We start from the raw sequence: 19,855 nt of genomic DNA, 5'->3' as shown, positions 1-19,855 counted from the left end.
AACTTATATTTTAAAAATGTATTAGTTGTTTGCTTTTAGTTTTGTCTATTTTTAATGCTTCTTGAAAATGATTGACTTTGTTTAATTCTCCATTCATCTCTTGGTATCCACTGGTCTCTATTTTTTATTGCCTTAGGTATTGGATCTGCATCTGTTGGGACAAAATTTTTCAAAATCGGATTGGAAAGCCAAAAGACTGTAGCATATCCCTGATCCAATATACCAGGTAAGAATTTTATATAATGTTTTAGGGTTGTTAAGGGTGATGGGTATGATGCCAGACCATATGTGTCATTTAGCTTTTGCCAGATTTGTGAACAAAAGGAGGGTAATTCAGTTCAAATAGTTTTTTGTGGGTCAGCCGTAATTTAAATTCCTAGATATGTAATGGCAGTATTTTGCCATTTGTATTTGAAATTACTTTATCGAGTATATATTTTCGAGTAGGGTTGTTGCTATTTCTATTGGCAAAACTTCTTTCCAATATTAATTTTGTAATTTGAACAAATTCTTTTAAAATATTGGGTAAGGATACCATTGGATTGGTAATTATCAACAAAAGATTGTCTGCTAAAGCCGCAGCTTTCTATTACTTTCCACCTACTTTGAGGTCCTGTATGTCTGGATTATTACATATTCCTATTGAAAGGAACTCCATACAAATGACATATAGAGTGGAGATAAGGGCATCTTTGTCTAGTTCCATTCCTTATATCGAATGGATCCAACAGTAGCCCATTTATTCTAATTTGTGCTGAGGGAAGAGTATAAAGTTCCATCATTTTGGCTTGGAATTCTTTAGGTATTCCTATAGTTAACAATGCCTTTTCTAAAAATATCCAATCAATTTGATCAAAGGCCTTCTCTGCGTCTGTTTGATAGTAACAGGGAAGGTCCCTTGAATTTATGGCTCCAAAGTATCCGATTAATAAGCTTGTTAATGTTTTCCTTTGCTTCCCTCCCTAAAACAAAACCAACTTAGACCCTGTGAATAATATGTCGTAATAAATGTTTTAATCTCTGGGCTAGAATTTTTGTGAGATTTGTGAGATTTTAGATTGAGTAATGAAATCGGTCTATAATTGTTACATGTTGTATGTTTTTTTTCCTTGTTTTGGAATAACAGAGATATGTGTTAATAAGAATTCTTTGTTGAGGTGGGAGTCTATGGATAGAGAATTGAACAAAGGTAAAAGGAAAGAGGTTACATGGATTTTACATATTTTATAAAATTTGGCTGTCAAGCCATCTGGGCCAGGAGCTTTATTCAGTTTTAGTGATTTGATGGCTTCTTCTATTTCTTCTTTATCTATTGGGGTATTTCATAATTTTGCTCTTTCTGTAGGGATAACCAGAGGGATGTTATTCTTCAGGTAAGTTTGTATTGCTATATTTTTGTTTTTACAGTAATTTCCAGATTGGTATAGATTATATAATTTCTCATAATACTTTTTTAAAGGTCTCTATCTTTTGTGGGGACATCTGTATTTTACCGTGGGAATCCCTTTGATGAACAAAGCTTTTGCTTTTAAAGCTTTTGCAAGCAGTTTTCCAGATTTATTTATTATCTAGATAACAGATATTTAGTATTTATATTTATGTGAGTATGTAATTCTAAACGAAGATTTTCATTCATCCGGGTCATGGTATATCTAGTACAGAGATTTCTTTTATAATTTTGCTTCCTTTTTCTGCAGGTTTAGCCCATTGGTTAGGTATAATTTCATGCTTTCTAGGAAACGTAAATGAGTACTGTATCTTGTTAATGGAATAGTACCAGGTAAACAGATAGGACAGACGTTTTTTCTAAGAGCTTAAACAATATATAACATAACTTTCAAATAGCTGATGTATAGAAAGTGTTTAAATATACCAGTATTCATCGTCAGGATGTTCCTGTTGGTACCCTTGGGGGGGAGAGGTACCAGTTAATGGTAAGTCAATTGTGCTGTAACTCTGAACTTATTAAACTTAAACATAGTTAAACATAGTTTGTTTTTTATTTGCCAGTCACAGTTTAATATTATACTTATCCTGGTATTTTAACCAACTTGTTATCTGTTATCAGATCAGGTTTCTCTGGCGTTTGTTTCAGTTGTTTACTCTCGTTTTTAGGCATGGAAATTAGTGTTCATGAATCTTTCCTTGGAAGTTCTGAAATCTGAGGTGTTTGATTTTTTCCATTCTTCAACATCGGGTTCATCTGTTCCACAGGCTCGGCAAAAGGTTTACATTTCTTCAGGATTGGTTAAGGTGTGTTGTCTGTCATCTTTATTAACTTGTATCCTGAACGGGAATATCCATTTCTTATTCATATTCTTTACTACCTGCAATCTCTTCCTTTACCAAACTGTTGATCTGCCTCATCATTTCTAGCAGGTCTGATTTGGTCAGGAGTGTCTTTAAATATGTTAGCATTGTTATTTCTGAACTCACCAACTCATTATCTGATTCAGTTGCCGAGCCTTTAGCGAGAAGAGGCGCCAGCTTGGATGACTGTGTTGTCTGTTCTCCGTCTGCAGGAGTAAAGAACTGCTTAAAAAGTCATTGGAATTTGGAAGCTTTGTGTTTTCTGCCTTCCTTTCTACCTTGGTCTTTATGCTTGTTGTGCTTTCCCATGGGTTCTCTGAGTTTAAGAGTTTTCAGCTCACAAGCTCCTTCACCATGCTCCCATCTTGCTCGGCTTTCAGCTCGGCCCCCTTAAATAAGTTTTATATCAGGCTCCACCTAATGACTTTTAGTGGAATTTAGATCAAAGTAAATCTGGTATACTAGCTATGAAAGTGTCTCTTTATAGCCAGCACAAAAAGTTTTTTCCTGTTTAGTTACAGCCCGCCAAACACACACACATCACTAGCTTAATTTTATACTTTTATGTAAGTGTTTTTGGAATTAGTCTTTGCCTGCAAAGCACTTATTCCTTATTTTTTATCTTTGTACTTCTGCTACTGATTGCTGTTTCACAATACAAATTGTAGTATTAATGCTTTCATCTTTATCCCTTTTTGGTTTTGGTTCTTGATTCTCTTACATTTCCTTCTTAAGTAAATAAATAGAAAACAGTAATGATTTCATATTATTTTAAATGACAAGCATTTATGTTCTGTTTTTAACAGAAAACCTATGCATCAATCTGTGGATTGAAGTACTGAGATCTTAGTTCCGAGTTTTTGGTCTCTCTTGCATACCCCTACAATGAATTTGCCTGATGCCTTACAATCTGTGAAAAGCTCATCCCATAATGCTTCAGTTCTCTTTTTTTTTTTTTCTCCTGTCCCACTGATACAAAGTATAGCTCTCTATTTTTACTTGTGCATGTATATGAGTAGGTAATCCAATAGTTCTTACATGATGTCAAGGACAAAGTAAGTAAATGCAAACTTAAAGGAGGCACATTCATACACAATTATACGTAATCTTTAATGCAATCAGATATACAAATGTTATCCTAAAACCACATTCTTATTATATTGGTTTCATATGAACTCATGCAGGTTTCTAAATTGGAAGAGTTTAGTGTGAAGGCATTCAGTTTAAACAAAACCAGTGCTGCATCCTTAGTCTAACATGAATGGTCGGGTCTTATATGATCCATGCAAGAGCTCTTTCAAGGGCACCTTTAAAAGTCCATGTACAGAGTCTACGTTTGTTATTTGAATACTGTAACTATGAAATTAGTTCTCCAATAAAATAATTGCTCCTCTTGTTGATCAAAGGTTTTCTTCACTTGTGCAAAAAGACTAATGGTTTTAAAGATATTTGAGTTATCTGCATAGTGACAGTATTTTGGCTGACTTTGAAGTTCACCTGGATTAGGAAGGCCAGTTCGTTTCCCTCATTTTTTTTTCATTGTTGCAACAGAGGTTTGCCACATTCTGTCATTTCTTATATTTACTGTTTGTGTTAATCATCCTTTTGTGCCTTTTTGGCTGTGTCCTCTGTGCCCCGCCTCTCCAGAGCCAACTGAATATCAAGCTCTCTTAACTGCTTAAGGAAACCCCGGTTGGGCAGAATGCATCGATGTTTCAACACTTGCATGATTGAGTCAACAACAGTCATGTTCTCATAGATCATGAGATATGCCAGAACCAGGGAGGCAGAACGACTTCGACCCATAGCGCAGTTCACCAACACCTTGCCTAAAGAAAAATGGGAGATCTGTCAAATATTTTCAGATTTTTACTACAAATAAACCTTTTAAAATCTAATGGCAATACGAATAGTCCCTATCAGCTTTCTGTTGAGTATTAGAATCTGGAACTACCTCCACTTCACACAGCATACTGGAAATTATTTTTTACACTTGAGGAAACCTCCTTTCCTCTAAGGATACCACATGTTCTTTAGCTAGGTCTAAAAAAATAAGCCAGTTTCACTTTGAAAAAGAGTTGTGTATTCTGCACAACTCTAAACTAATTTTTTTAAGACACCTGTGTGTAAGAGACCTTAACCTTATCACATTAACGTTAAAGTACACCAGCCTAGAGGTGCAGCATCTCTGTAACAGTAATGAGCTAAAAGTTTGTCAGTTCAGGTAGAAGTCAATGAGAGTTGTCCTAGGCAAGGTAAAGCCATATTTTTAATTTGAGATATTCAAGTTTTTCAAGTTTTATTTGAGTTTATAAACTCAAATTTGAGGTATTCAAGTTTTTTTAAATTTTATTTATTTGAACAAATTTACCATATTAATAAATAAGCAAGCGTTTATGTTTTTTTAAAATGTAATTTTATTTGAATTGGAAAAAAGCTCTTAAATTCACAAACTCGAAAACTGATAAATACTGATAAATAAGCCCATTAATGTTGTATAAATACTTATTACAATGAAAGGGGACTGCTATTTTGCTTTAAATAAAATGCCGTTCAGTTTCTGATTAACTCTGTTTCTAGCAGGTGAATAATCATAGTATGGTAAAATGGATGGTTTGCTTCTGGCCGTACCTCAGAGGACCACAGCTTTTGAAATGCAGTGTGCCCTATATGTATCGATTCCTGTACTTATGGGTTGTAATCCTACTACCACTCCTTGCAAAAGATAGTTGTTGGTGCATGCCATAATTTAACCCAAGATTTAAGCAAAATCAAAAGTACTTGTAGGGCAAATGTGGTTAAAAAAACAAAACATTTAATTCAGTTATGTGTAAACCAATGCGTTTTGAACCCCAAACACATCAGGGTTTTTTGTCAGAGGCACTGAGAGGACTCCCACCCCCAGCTTTGAACTTACAACCTGCTTCTTCCTTGAGGATGGTTTAGGAAACTAGATATGGATCCTGTTATCCCTTATATAATTTCAGGGGTCACCCAAACTTTTCTAGACCACGGGCTATACTGTGGACTCCAACATGGTATGTACATAGGATGCAAGAACAGGGCTACCTTATCCTTTCCTACATAAAGGTGAAACAATCCAAAATTCAGGCACTTCAGTAGCAATGGGGCCCAAAAGCTTGGGGGGGGGGGGGGGTGGTTATAGTCATCTTTTTTTTCTGAGACTGAGTAGAGAGAAAGACCTAAATAAAATCAATTGATATAACTTCATACATTTTTTTTAATATAAGAACAAAAGTGTTTCTCTGTTCCTTGCAATGATCGCATCAGTTCTAAACACATATTTAACTGGTCCATAAGCATACTTACTGCTAGGGCTGCTTAGCGCATTGCGGATAAATTGAGCAGCAGGGTAAAAGAACTGACTAAGGTTAAAGGACGGTAAATCTTCTGCTTCCACTCCATAATATTCGACTGTGATATCACTGTAATACTCAGGTCCAGTGTCAACATTCCAGCGCCCATGAGCTGCATTCAAAATGTGGGTGAAACCATTCTTCTCAAGGCTGTATCGGTCCAATGCCGTTTTCCTGAAGACATGAAAAGAAAAAAATCACCTTGGATAATTAAACGTGACAATATTGTATTTTGGCAACAGCTACAAAAAGCAATAGAACCATATAGCTTGATACCATTTCTTGTGCACCACCATAAATATAAATATATGCTTGTTTGGTGAGGTCAGCAAATTACTATATTTTTGTCCAATTTGGGCATTCAGGTTGATCTGATTATTAGCCCCACACAGCCAGCTTTACTGTTCTATTGTGAGCTGTGTTTGGGTTTAAGACTTATGGTAACTGAATGTCTAATTTGTTAGTGTAGGGATCCATAGGGTTAATGTGCCCCTATGGCCTTTCCTTTTCTCCTTGTCACTAGGCAAGGATGAATGTATCTATTTGGTATTTACATATACCTTATTATTGGCCCAAGGCCAGCATCTGACCTAAGTGAATGTCTCCAGAAAGCCTGGGATTCACAAGGCCCAGAAGGTTAGCCCTAAGGGGACAAGTACCCTTTAGTGAAGTTGAGGAGTAGGGACCCCATGAACTAGGTAAAGAAAGAACAGGTTAAATAATATCAAAGCACTTTCCAGGAAAGTGAGTCAGACAGTTAGTATTTAGCAAGAGCAGCTTTCTTGCTCCTCCCATGAGAAGAGAGTCAAGGAGTAGTCTCCTAACAGGCTTACTTGCCTTAGCTTAGGGACACAGAAGTGCCAGGGACATAGGCCAGTCTTAACCCTGCTCTAACTGTACAAGAGGGGGATAAACCGTTGGACTTACCTCCTGTCACTCTGTTGGTTGTCTTTACCCTGCCTAAACTCAATATGAGAAAGATAAACCAGTGACACCATACTTCAACTGCTTAATCTGCTTTAATCATCAATTGTATTGCTGAAATCCTGTTATACCTCATCAGAGAGTATTGATTTGCCCTGCATTACCACCATTTGTCTTGGACAAATAAACATTTATCTTTCTTTCCAAGAGCTCCTGGCGTCCACCTATTTACTTATTGCACATTTCACATACATGTTGCAGTGGGAGGTATAGTTTTACGACACCCTCCATGTAGGCGCTTCCACTTTGCGAAGGCTCATCCTGAAGATAGAGAGTCACATGTCCCCCATGCTTTATTCTAGCTGGACAATTTGACTATTACAGCCAAATAGGGGTTACATTAGTAAAAGAGGATAGCAAATTTCTTAAAGGAACAGTAACACCAAAAAATAAAAGAGCTTTAAAGTAATAAAAATATAATGCACTGTTGCCCTGCACTGGTAAAATTGGTGTGTTTGCTACAGTAACGCTACTATAATTTATATAATTAGCTGCTGTGTAGCCATGGGGCAGCCATTCAAGCTGGAAAAAAGGAGAAAAGGCACAGGTTACATAGCAGATAACAGATAAGTTCTGTAGAATACAATTGTGTTTTATCTGTTATCTGCTATGTGCCTGTGCCTTTTCCCCTTTGAATGGCTGCCCCCATGGCTACACAGCAGCTTATTTATATAAATTATAGTAGACTTTCTGAAGTAAACACACAACTTTTACCAGTGCAGGGCAGCAGCACATTATATTTTAGTTACTTTTATACACTTTCATTTTTTGGTGTTACTGTTCCTTTAATCAGTTCCTGCCTAAATGTTCTGTAAAGGAAAATGCCAGGGTAGATCTTCCTCCTTAAAGGGGACCTGCCACTCAGACATAAAAAGATGTATACTAAAAGTGCTTTTCTAATTAGAAATTAAATCCAGACTTTCTTTTATAAACTCTTTTAAAAATTGCAGCTGTCAATCATATTTTGTCATCTACTGTCTCTATGCCCGAGCCACAGCAATCACTTTCACTTTAATTTCTGCATGTTGTTGATGTCCCTGGTCTTGTGTCACACAATACAGGATTTAAAATTATTTCTTAGTGCGACAAGCAATGCTGGGCCAAATGTATCAAGACTAGTGATGAGCAAATCTGTCTGCAAAACGTGAAAAAAAATAGCAAAATGCGCTTTCCACAACTTTTTTGATGGAAATATCATTTTTTGACACAGCCATGACTTTTTCCTCACTCAGCGAATTTTTGTTGCTGTGAATTTTTGCTGCATTTTCGTGGAAACATTCGCCAATAGCTAAATGTGCAATTTCACAGCGAATCCATGCCTGGCGAAAAAGTTTGCTCATCATTAATCAAGGCAAGCCCCCAGTGAGGTGATGAACTGGGGAGGTGACAAGTGGAGCAAGGGACTCCAGGCGAGCAGCACTAAAATTAGTGATTCTGAGGAGCATTAGCCAGCAGCTGGAGCTGCAATCAGGCCCGGATTTGCGGAGAGGCCACAAAGGCCCGGGCCTAGGGCGGCAGAAGTTTAGGGGCGGCATGCCGCCCCGCCGCAAGAACATTTTTTAATTTTGCTCCCATACGGAGCAGTCGGGACCTCTCCCCACTGCTCCGTATGGGAGTTAAAAAGAGCGTTCGCGCATGCGCTGGCGCTTTGCGCATGCGCAATGGGGAGCTGGCGCTTTGCGCATGCGCACTGGGGGCGCGCTTGCGCATGCGCAACGGGAGCGCGTTTGCGCATGCGCACTGGGGTGCGCGTTCGCGCATGCGCATGGGGGACTCCCACAGGGGCGGCCTCGGGGCGCACCAAAGAGAAATCCGGCCCTGGCTGCAATGAAAACAAGTCATCCATACTGCATTTTGAACTGTGATTATTCAGAATTTATTGCAAATGTGCATGTATTAGAACTTCTTACTAATAATGACCATAAGGATATTTTATGTTTGTTGCGAAAATCAAACATACACTGAGGCAACAATGACTATGTATTCTCTTAAGAAAAAAAGTGAGCATAAAAAGGGATTCTGTCATGATTTTATTGAACCAAAAAAAAATGTTTTTTTATTACAGTGGCTTGCAAAAGTATTCGGCCCCCTTGAACTTTTCCACATTTTGTCACATTACAGCCACAAACATGAATCAATTTTATTGGAATTCCACGTGAAAGACCAATACAAAGTGGTGTACACGTGAGAAGTGGAACGAAAATCATACACGATTCCAAACAGTTTTTACAAATAAATAACTGCAAAGTGGGGTGTGCGTAATTATTCAGCCCCCTGAGTCAATACTTTGTAGAACCACCTTTTGCTGCAATTACAGCTGCCAGTCTTTTAGGGTATGTCTCTACCAGCTTTGCACATCTAGAGACTGAAATCCTTGCCCATTCTTCTTTGCAAAACAGCTCCAGCTCAGTCAGATTAGATGGACAGCGTTTGTGAACAGCAGTTTTCAGATCTTGCCACAGATTCTCGATTGGATTTAGATCTTGACTTTGACTGGGCCATTCTAACACATGGATATGTTTTGTTTTAAACCATTCCATTGTTGCCCTGGCTTTATGTTTAGGGTCGTTGTCCTGCTGGAAGGTGAACCTCCGCCCCAGTCTCAAGTCTTTTGCAGACTCCAAGAGGTTTTCTTCCAAGATTGCCCTGTATTTCGCTCCATCCATCTTCCCATCAACTCTGACCAGCTTCCCTGTCCCTGCTGAAGAGAAGCACCCCCAGAGCATGATGCTGCCACCACCATATTTGACAGTGGGGATGGTGTGTTCAGAGTGATGTGCAGTGTTAGTTTTCCGCCACACATAGCGTTTTGCATTTTGGCCAAAAAGTTCCATTTTGGTCTCATCTGACCAGAGCACCTTCTTCCACATGTTTGCTGTGTCCCCCACATGGCTTGTGGCAAACTGCAAACGGAACTTCTTATGGTTTTCTGTTAACAATGGCTTTCTTCTTGCCACTCTTCCATAAAGGCCAACTTTGTGCAGTGCAAGACTAATAGTTGTCCTACGGACAGATTCCCCCACCTGAGCTGTAGATCTCTGCAGCTCCCCCAGAGTCACCATGGGCCTCTTGGCTGCATTTCTGATCAGCGCTCTCCTTGTTCGGCCTGTGAGTTTAGGTGGACGGCCTTGTCTTGGTAGGTTTACAGTTGTGCCATACTCCTTCCATTTCTGAATGATCGCTTGAACAGTGCTCCGTGGGATGTTCAAGGCTTTGTAAATCTTTTTGTAGCCTAAGCCTGCTTTAAATTTCTCAATAACTTTATCCCTGACCTGTCTGGTGTGTTCTTTGGACTTCATGGTGTTGTTGCTCCCAATATTCTCTTAGACAACCTCTGAGGCCGTCACAGAGCAGCTGTATTTGTACTGACATTAGATTACACACAGGTGCACTCTATTTAGTCATTAGCACTCATCAGGCAATGTCTATGGGCAACTGACTGCACTCAGACCAAAGGGGGCTGAATAATTATGCACACCCCACTTTGCAGTTATTTATTTGTAAAAAATGTTTGGAATCATGTATGATTTTCGTTCCACTTCTCACGTGTACACCACTTTGTATTGGTCTTTCACGTGGAATTCCAATAAAATTGATTCATGTTTGTGGCTGTAATGTGACAAAATGTGGAAAAGTACAAGGGGGCCGAATACTTTTGCAAGCCACTGTAGTTTTAATATTGGGGTGTAGACCGCCATCTCAGGTAATTGTGCCTGATTTTGAGCTTTTCAGAAGAGTATATGAATTGCTTTTATATAAGATATTGTTTCTCCTTCTCAGGGAAACTGGAGACATCATTACTTGGGTGAGCCAGACTTGGGGTCATACTATTGAGTGCCATTCTCAAACTAACAATATGTATAGCCCCATGTCAAATGTCAAAATTAAATATAAAAAAAAAATCTATTTTCTCTTTTGAAAATGGATTTCAGTGCAGGATTCTGTTGGAGGAGCACAATTTACAGATGCATTATGTAAAAAAAACATGTTTTCCTGTGACAGAATCCCTTTAAAGGAGACATTTCATATCACCTTCATATTCAGTTATATGATTCATCTTTCTTCAATCTATGTAATCTTGCAGAAAAAAAACGATTTGAATGCATTTTACCTGCTAAAATCGTTTTTATATCAGAGCTGCAGAGAGATCTTCACTCCTCTGAAGCTAAACTGAAATGAGAGATGGGAGTGTCTCTTCATTCTCCCACAGGAAATGGTCACAGCACTGACTGACAGGCTGAACTCTGCTGTAGCAGGGAAAACCCCTCCCACCTCCCTGCCTGTGTATCTGTTACCAGTCTGCACATAGCTGTCCTGTGCTGCTGCCTGATCTTTACAAGTTGCAGGGAGTTGTTGCAGGAGAAAATACCAAAAAACAGCCAGTTTAGGTGTCAAAGTACAAGTTGCAGGGAGTTGTTGCAGGGGAAATACCAAAAAACAGCCAGTTTAGGTATCAAAGTACAAGTTGCAGGGAGTTGTTGCAGGAGAAACTACCAAAAAACAGCCAGTTTAGGTGTCAAAGTACAAGTTGCAGGGAGTTGTTGCAGGGGAAAATACAAAAAAACCCAGTTTAGGTATCAAAGTACAAGTTGCAGGGAGTTGTTGCAGGAGAAAATACCAAAAAACAGCCAGTTTAGGTGTCAAAGTACAAGTTGCAGGGAGTTGTTGCAGGGGAAAATACAAAAAAACAGCCAGTTTAGGTGTCAAAGTACAAGTTGCAGGGAGTTGTTGCAGGAGAAAATACCAAAAAACGGCCAGTTTAGGTGTCAAAGTACAAGTTGCAGGGAGTTGTTGCAGGAGAAAATACAAAAAAACAGCCAGTTTAGGTGTCAAAGTACAAGTTGCAGGGAGTTGTTGCAGGGGAAAATACCAAAAAACGGCCAGTTTAGGTATCAAAGTACAAGTTGCAGGGAGTTGTTGCAGGAGAAAATACCAAAAAACAGCCAGTTTAGGTGTCAAAGTACAAGTTGCAGGGAGTTGTTGCAGGGGAAAATACCAAAAAACAGCCAGTTTAGGTGTCAAAGTACAAGTTGCAGGGAGTTGTTGCAGGAGAAAATACCAAAAAACGGCCAGTTTAGGTGTCAAAGTACAAGTTGCAGGGAGTTGTTGCAGGAGAAAATACCAAAAAACAGCCAGTTTAGGTGTCAAAGTACAAGTTGCAGGGAGTTGTTGCAGGGGAAAATACCAAAAAACGGCCAGTTTAGGTGTCAAAGTACAAGTTGCAGGGAGTTGTTGCAGGGGAAAATACCAAAAAACGGCCAGTTTAGGTATCAAAGTACAAGTTGCAGGGAGTTGTTGCAGGAGAAAATACCAAAAAACGGCCAGTTTAGGTGTCAAAGTACAAGTTGCAGGGGAAAACACCAAAAAACGGCCAGTTTAGGTATCAAAGTACAAGTTGCAGGGAGTTGTTGCAGGGGAAAATACAAAAAAACGGCCAGTTTAGGTGTCAAAGTACAAGTTGCAGGGAGTTGTTGCAGGAGAAAATACCAAAAAACGGCCAGTTTAGGTGTCAAAGTACAAGTTGCAGGGAGTTGTTGCAGGAGAAAATACAAAAAAAAACCCAGTTTAGGTGTCAAAGTACAAGTTGCAGGGAGTTGTTGCAGGAGAAAATACAAAAAAAACCCCCAGTTTAGGTGTCAAAGTACAAGTTGCAGGGAGTTGTTGCAGGAGAAAATACCAAAAAAACCCAGTTTAGGTATCAAAGTACAAGTTGCAGGGAGTTGTTGCAGGAGAAAATACAAAAAAAACCCAGTTTAGGTATCAAAGTACAAGTTGCAGGGAGTTGTTGCAGGAGAAAATACAAAAAAAAACCCAGTTTAGGTATCAAAGTACAAGTTGCAGGGAGTTGTTGCAGGAGAAAATACAAAAAAAAAACCAGTTTAGGTGTCAAAGTACAAGTTGCAGGGAGTTGTTGCAGGAAAAAATACAAAAAAAAACCCAGTTTAGGTATCAAAGTACAAGTTGCAGGGAGTTGTTGCAGGAGAAAATACAAAAAAAAACCCAGTTTAGGTGTCAAAGTACAAGTTGTAGGGAGTTGTTGCAGGAGAAAATACAAAAAAAAACCCAGTTTAGGTGTCAAAGTACAAGTTGCAGGGAGTTGTTGCTGGAGAAAATACAAAAAAAACCCAGTTTAGGTATCAAAGTACAAGTTGCAGGGAGTTGTTGCAGGAGAAAATACAAAAAAAAACCCAGTTTAGGTGTCAAAGTACAAGTTGCAGGGAGTTGTTGCAGGGGAAAATACCAAAAAACGGCCAGTTTAGGTGTCAAAGTACAAGTTGCAGGGAGTTGTTGCAGGAGAAAATACCAAAAAACAGCCAGTTTAGGTGTCAAAGTACAAGTTGCAGGGAGTTGTTGCAGGGGAAAATACCAAAAAACAGCCAGTTTAGGTGTCAAAGTACAAGTTGCAGGGAGTTGTTGCAGGAGAAAATACCAAAAAACGGCCAGTTTAGGTGTCAAAGTACAAGTTGCAGGGAGTTGTTGCAGGAGAAAATACCAAAAAACGGCCAGTTTAGGTGTCAAAGTACAAGTTGCAGGGAGTTGTTGCAGGGGAAAATACAAAAAAACGGCCAGTTTAGGTGTCAAAGTACATGTTGCAGGGAGTTGTTGCAGGGGAAAATACCAAAAAACGGCCAGTTTAGGTATCAAAGTACAAGTTGCAGGGAGTTGTTGCAGGAGAAAATACCAAAAAACGGCCAGTTTAGGTGTCAAAGTACAAGTTGCAGGAAGTTGTTGCAGGGGAAAACACCAAAAAACGGCCAGTTTAGGTATCAAAGTACAAGTTGCAGGGAGTTGTTGCAGGAGAAAATACCAAAAAACGGCCAGTTTAGGTGTCAAAGTACAAGTTGCAGGGAGTTGTTGCAGGAGAAAATACCAAAAAACGGCCAGTTTAGGTGTCAAAGTACAAGTTGCAGGGAGTTGTTGCAGGAGAAAATACAAAAAAAACCCCAGTTTAGGTGTCAAAGTACAAGTTGCAGGGAGTTGTTGCAGGAGAAAATACAAAAAAAAACCCCAGTTTAGGTGTCAAAGTACAAGTTGCAGGGAGTTGTTGCAGGAGAAAATACAAAAAACACCCAGTTTAGGTATCAAAGTACAAGTTGCAGGGAGTTGTTGCAGGAGAAAATACAAAAAAAAACCAGTTTAGGTATCAAAGTACAAGTTGCAGGGAGTTGTTGCAGGAGAAAATACAAAAAAAAAATCCAGTTTAGGTATCAAAGTACAAGTTGCAGGGAGTTGTTGCAGGAGAAAATACAAAAAAAAAAACCAGTTTAGGTGTCAAAGTACAAGTTGCAGGGAGTTGTTGCAGGAGAAAATACAAAAAAAAAACCCAGTTTAGGTATCAAAGTACAAGTTGCAGGGAGTTGTTGCAGGAGAAAATACAAAAAAAACCCCAGTTTAGGTGTCAAAGTACAAGTTGCAGGGAGTTGTTGCAGGAGAAAATACAAAAAAAACCCAGTTTAGGTGTCAAAGTACAAGTTGCAGGGAGTTGTTGCTGGAGAAAATACAAAAAAAAACCCAGTTTAGGTGTCAAAGTACAAGTTGCAGGGAGTTGTTGCAGGGGAAAATACCAAAAAACGGCCAGTTTAGGTGTCAAAGTACAAGTTGCAGGGAGTTGTTGCAGGAGAAAATACCAAAAAACAGCCAGTTTAGGTGTCAAAGTACAAGTTGCAGGGAGTTGTTGCAGGGGAAAATACCAAAAAACGGCCAGTTTAGGTGTCAAAGTACAAGTTGCAGGGAGTTGTTGCAGGAGAAAATACAAAAAAAAACCCAGTTTAGGTATCAAAGTACAAGTTGCAGGGAGTTGTTGCAGGAGAAAATACAAAAAAAAACCCCAGTTTAGGTGTCAAAGTACAAGTTGCAGGGAGTTGTTGCAGGAGAAAATACCAAAAAAAACCAGTTTAGGTATCAAAGTACAAGTTGCAGGGAGTTGTTGCAGGAGAAAATACAAAAAAAACCCCCAGTTTAGGTGTCAAAGTACAAGTTGCAGGGAGTTGTTGCAGGAGAAAATACAAAAAAAAACCCAGTTTAGGTGTCAAAGTACAAGTTGCAGGGAGTTGTTGCAGGAGAAAATACAAAAAAAACCCAGTTTAGGTATCAAAGTACAAGTTGCAGGGAGTTGTTGCAGGGGAAAATACCAAAAAAACCCAGTTTAGGTATCAAAGTACAAGTTGCAGGGAGTTGTTGCAGGAGAAAATACAAAAAAACCCCAGTTTAGGTATCAAAGTACAAGTTGCAGGGAGTTGTTGCAGGAGAAAATACAAAAAAAACCCAGTTTAGGTGTCAAAGTACAAGTTGCAGGGAGTTGTTGCAGGAGAAAATACAAAAAAAACCCAGTTTAGGTGTCAAAGTACAAGTTGCAGGGAGTTGTTGCAGGAGAAAATACAAAAAAAAACCCAGTTTAGGTGTCAAAGTACAAGTTGCAGGGAGTTGTTGCAGGAGAAAATACAAAAAAAAAACCCAGTTTAGGTGTCAAAGTACAAGTTGCAGGGAGTTGTTGCAGGAGAAAATACAAAAAAAAACCCAGTTTAGGTGTCAAAGTACAAGTTGCAGGGAGTTGTTGCAGGAGAAAATACAAAAAAACCCAGTTTAGGTGTCAAAGTACAAGTTGCAGGGAGTTGTTGCAGGAGAAAATACAAAAAAAAACCCAGTTTAGGTGTCAAAGTACAAGTTGCAGGGAGTTGTTGCAGGGGAAAATACCAAAAAAAACCAGTTTAGGTATCAAAGTACAAGTTGCAGGGAGTTGTTGCAGGAGAAAATACCAAAAAAAACCAGTTTAGGTATCAAAGTACAAGTTGCAGGGAGTTGTTGCAGGAGAAAATACAAAAAAAACCCCAGTTTAGGTGTCAAAGTACAAGTTGCAGGGAGTTGTTGCAGGAGAAAATACAAAAAAACCCAGTTTAGGTGTCAAAGTACAAGTTGCAGGGAGTTGTTGCAGGAGAAAATACAAAAAAAAAACCCAGTTTAGGTATCAAAGTACAAGTTGCAGGGAGTTGTTGCAGGGGAAAATACAAAAAAAAAAACCAGTTTAGGTATCAAAGTACAAGTTGCAGGGAGTTGTTGCAGGAGAAAATACAAAAAAAAACCCAGTTTAGGTGTCAAAGTACAAGTTGCAGGGAGTTGTTGCAGGGGAAAATACAAAAAAAACCCAGTTTAGGTATCAAAGTACAAGTTGCAGGGAGTTGTTGCAGGGGAAAATACAAAAAAAACCCAGTTTAGGTATCAAAGTACAAGTTGCAGGGAGTTGTTGCAGGGGAAAATACAAAAAAAACCCAGTTTAGGTATCAAAGTACAAGTTGCAGGGAGTTGTTGCAGGAGAAAATACCAAAAAACAGCCAGTTTAGGTGTCAAAGTACAAGTTGCAGGGAGTTGTTGCAGGGGAAAATACCAAAAAACAGCCAGTTTAGGTGTCAAAGTACAAGTTGCAGGGAGTTGTTGCAGGAGAAAATACCAAAAAACGGCCAGTTTAGGTGTCAAAGTACAAGTTGCAGGGAGTTGTTGCAGGAGAAAATACCAAAAAACGGCCAGTTTAGGTGTCAAAGTACAAGTTGCAGGGAGTTGTTGCAGGGGAAAATACCAAAAAACGGCCAGTTTAGGTGTCAAAGTACAAGTTGCAGGGAGTTGTTGCAGGGGAAAATACCAAAAAACGGCCAGTTTAGGTATCAAAGTACAAGTTGCAGGGAGTTGTTGCAGGAGAAAATACCAAAAAACGGCCAGTTTAGGTGTCAAAGTACAAGTTGCAGGAAGTTGTTGCAGGGGAAAACACCAAAAAACGGCCAGTTTAGGTATCAAAGTACAAGTTGCAGGGAGTTGTTGCAGGAGAAAATACCAAAAAACGGCCAGTTTAGGTGTCAAAGTACAAGTTGCAGGGAGTTGTTGCAGGAGAAAATACCAAAAAACGGCCAGTTTAGGTGTCAAAGTACAAGTTGCAGGGAGTTGTTGCAGGAGAAAATACAAAAAAAACCCCAGTTTAGGTGTCAAAGTACAAGTTGCAGGGAGTTGTTGCAGGAGAAAATACAAAAAAACCCCCCAGTTTAGGTGTCAAAGTACAAGTTGCAGGGAGTTGTTGCAGGAGAAAATACAAAAAAAACCCAGTTTAGGTATCAAAGTACAAGTTGCAGGGAGTTGTTGCAGGAGAAAATACAAAAAAAAACCAGTTTAGGTATCAAAGTACAAGTTGCAGGGAGTTGTTGCAGGAGAAAATACAAAAAAAAATCCAGTTTAGGTATCAAAGTACAAGTTGCAGGGAGTTGTTGCAGGAGAAAATACAAAAAAAAAACCAGTTTAGGTGTCAAAGTACAAGTTGCAGGGAGTTGTTGCAGGAGAAAATACAAAAAAAAACCCAGTTTAGGTATCAAAGTACAAGTTGCAGGGAGTTGTTGCAGGAGAAAATACAAAAAAAACCCCAGTTTAGGTGTCAAAGTACAAGTTGCAGGGAGTTGTTGCAGGAGAAAATACAAAAAAAACCCAGTTTAGGTGTCAAAGTACAAGTTGCAGGGAGTTGTTGCTGGAGAAAATACAAAAAAAAACCCAGTTTAGGTGTCAAAGTACAAGTTGCAGGGAGTTGTTGCAGGGGAAAATACCAAAAAACGGCCAGTTTAGGTGTCAAAGTACAAGTTGCAGGGAGTTGTTGCAGGAGAAAATACCAAAAAACAGCCAGTTTAGGTGTCAAAGTACAAGTTGCAGGGAGTTGTTGCAGGGGAAAATACCAAAAAACGGCCAGTTTAGGTGTCAAAGTACAAGTTGCAGGGAGTTGTTGCAGGAGAAAATACAAAAAAAAACCCCAGTTTAGGTGTCAAAGTACAAGTTGCAGGGAGTTGTTGCAGGAGAAAATACCAAAAAAAACCAGTTTAGGTATCAAAGTACAAGTTGCAGGGAGTTGTTGCAGGAGAAAATACAAAAAAAAAACCCAGTTTAGGTGTCAAAGTACAAGTTGCAGGGAGTTGTTGCAGGAGAAAATACAAAAAAAAACCCAGTTTAGGTGTCAAAGTACAAGTTGCAGGGAGTTGTTGCAGGAGAAAATACAAAAAAAACCCAGTTTAGGTATCAAAGTACAAGTTGCAGGGAGTTGTTGCAGGGGAAAATACCAAAAAAACCCAGTTTAGGTATCAAAGTACAAGTTGCAGGGAGTTGTTGCAGGAGAAAATACAAAAAAACCCCAGTTTAGGTATCAAAGTACAAGTTGCAGGGAGTTGTTGCAGGAGAAAATACAAAAAAAACCCAGTTTAGGTGTCAAAGTACAAGTTGCAGGGAGTTGTTGCAGGAGAAAATACAAAAAAAACCCAGTTTAGGTGTCAAAGTACAAGTTGCAGGGAGTTGTTGCAGGAGAAAATACAAAAAAAACCCAGTTTAGGTGTCAAAGTACAAGTTGCAGGGAGTTGTTGCAGGAGAAAATACAAAAAAAAAAACCCAGTTTAGGTGTCAAAGTACAAGTTGCAGGGAGTTGTTGCAAGAGAAAATACAAAAAAAAACCCAGTTTAGGTGTCAAAGTACAAGTTGCAGGGAGTTGTTGCAGGAGAAAATACAAAAAAACCCAGTTTAGGTGTCAAAGTACAAGTTGCAGGGAGTTGTTGCAGGAGAAAATACAAAAAAAAACCCAGTTTAGGTGTCAAAGTACAAGTTGCAGGGAGTTGTTGCAGGGGAAAATACAAAAAAAAACCAGTTTAGGTATCAAAGTACAAGTTGCAGGGAGTTGTTGCAGGAGAAAATACCAAAAAAAACCAGTTTAGGTATCAAAGTACAAGTTGCAGGGAGTTGTTGCAGGAGAAAATACAAAAAAAACCCCAGTTTAGGTGTCAAAGTACAAGTTGCAGGGAGTTGTTGCAGGAGAAAATACAAAAAAAACCCCAGTTTAGGTGTCAAAGTACAAGTTGCAGGGAGTTGTTGCAGGAGAAAATACAAAAAAACCCAGTTTAGGTGTCAAAGTACAAGTTGCAGGGAGTTGTTGCAGGAGAAAATACAAAAAAAAACCCAGTTTAGGTATCAAAGTACAAGTTGCAGGGAGTTGTTGCAGGGGAAAATACAAAAAAAAAACCAGTTTAGGTGTCAAAGTACAAGTTGCAGGGAGTTGTTGCAGGAGAAAATACAAAAAAAAACCCAGTTTAGGTGTCAAAGTACAAGTTGCAGGGAGTTGTTGCAGGGGAAAATACAAAAAAAACCCAGTTTAGGTATCAAAGTACAAGTTGCAGGGAGTTGTTGCAGGGGAAAATACAAAAAAAACCCAGTTTAGGTATCAAAGTACAAGTTGCAGGGAGTTGTTGCAGGGGAAAATACAAAAAAAACCCAGTTTAGGTATCAAAGTACAAGTTGCAGGGAGTTGTTGCAGGAGAAAATACAAAAAAAACCCAGTTTAGGTATCAAAGTACAAGTTGCAGGGAGTTGTTGCAGGGGATAATACAAAAAAAACCCAGTTTAGGTATCAAAGTACAAGTTGCAGGGAGTTGTTGCAGGAGAAAATACAAAAAAAACCCAGTTTAGGTATCAAAGTACAAGTTGCAGGGAGTTGTTGCAGGAGAAAATACAAAAAAAAAACAGTTTAGGTGTCAAAGTACAAGTTGCAGGGAATTGCATGTAAAAACAAACACATTTCTTTTCATTAGGTACAGTCTATAGAATAGACTCCTTTAGTATGAAAAACGTTTTTTTTGGCAAAATATTATTTTTCAATAAAGAGATTTAAGAGGCTTACTTACAAGGATCGAGTCACAGACGCTGCCAGCCAAGTGAACAGCTTTTCAGGAAGGCTGGGCGGGGCTGGGAGCAGAACAAGAGAGAAGGACCCCAGCGTGACTGACGTGGGCGGGGAAATGACATCACCAAAGTCCCCGCCCACATCTCACGCCCACTCCTCTCTCATTGGCTGCAGCGTGTCTATGGGAAAGAAGCTAGGGCCGGCGGCCCGAGCTGAAGACAGAGACTTGCTTCTGGCAGGAAGCCCTGTGGATGGGAGGGGCTGCAGTGTTTCAGCAGGGATTTAACAGCCTTCTTGAAGAGTAAGTAGAAAATAAACTTTATTGTATTCAATTTTTCTGTGTTAGCTGCTTTTTAAGATAAAGTGAAAATTTATTGTATATGTCTCCTTTAATTCAAAAGTAAGGAAGTGAAAATAACTAAGGGGGAAAGCATTTAAAAACTGTAAGACATGGGGGCAGAAGTTGCCTTAAAAAAATATACATACTATAACAGCAATC

At 39.1% G+C, this 19,855-nt stretch overlaps 1 protein-coding gene across 5 annotated transcripts in view; it reads right to left on the bottom strand.

Moving 5' to 3' along the window:
* Positions 1–3,395: 3,395 nt before the first annotated feature.
* dupd1 (dual specificity phosphatase and pro isomerase domain containing 1) overlaps positions 3,396–19,855 on the bottom strand; it is a 41,351-nt gene continuing 24,891 nt past the window's right edge. For 4 of the 5 annotated variants that reach the window (XM_012965894.3, XM_012965892.3, XM_012965895.3 and 1 more), the window contains exons 3-4: positions 5,641–5,861; positions 3,396–4,139 (exon numbers count right to left, since the gene is read on the bottom strand). In XM_012965894.3, the coding sequence (XP_012821348.1) occupies positions 3,904–4,139; positions 5,641–5,861 (457 nt within the window). In that variant the 3' untranslated portion in view covers positions 3,396–3,903. 5 annotated transcript variants of the gene reach the window in all.

The sequence above is a fragment of the Xenopus tropicalis genome, chromosome 7 (assembly GCF_000004195.4).
Source record: "Xenopus tropicalis strain Nigerian chromosome 7, UCB_Xtro_10.0, whole genome shotgun sequence".
Lineage (NCBI taxonomy): Eukaryota > Metazoa > Chordata > Amphibia > Anura > Pipidae > Xenopus > Xenopus tropicalis.
Note: the sequence above shows the minus strand (reverse complement) of the source record. Positions and strands in the feature narration are given on the sequence as shown.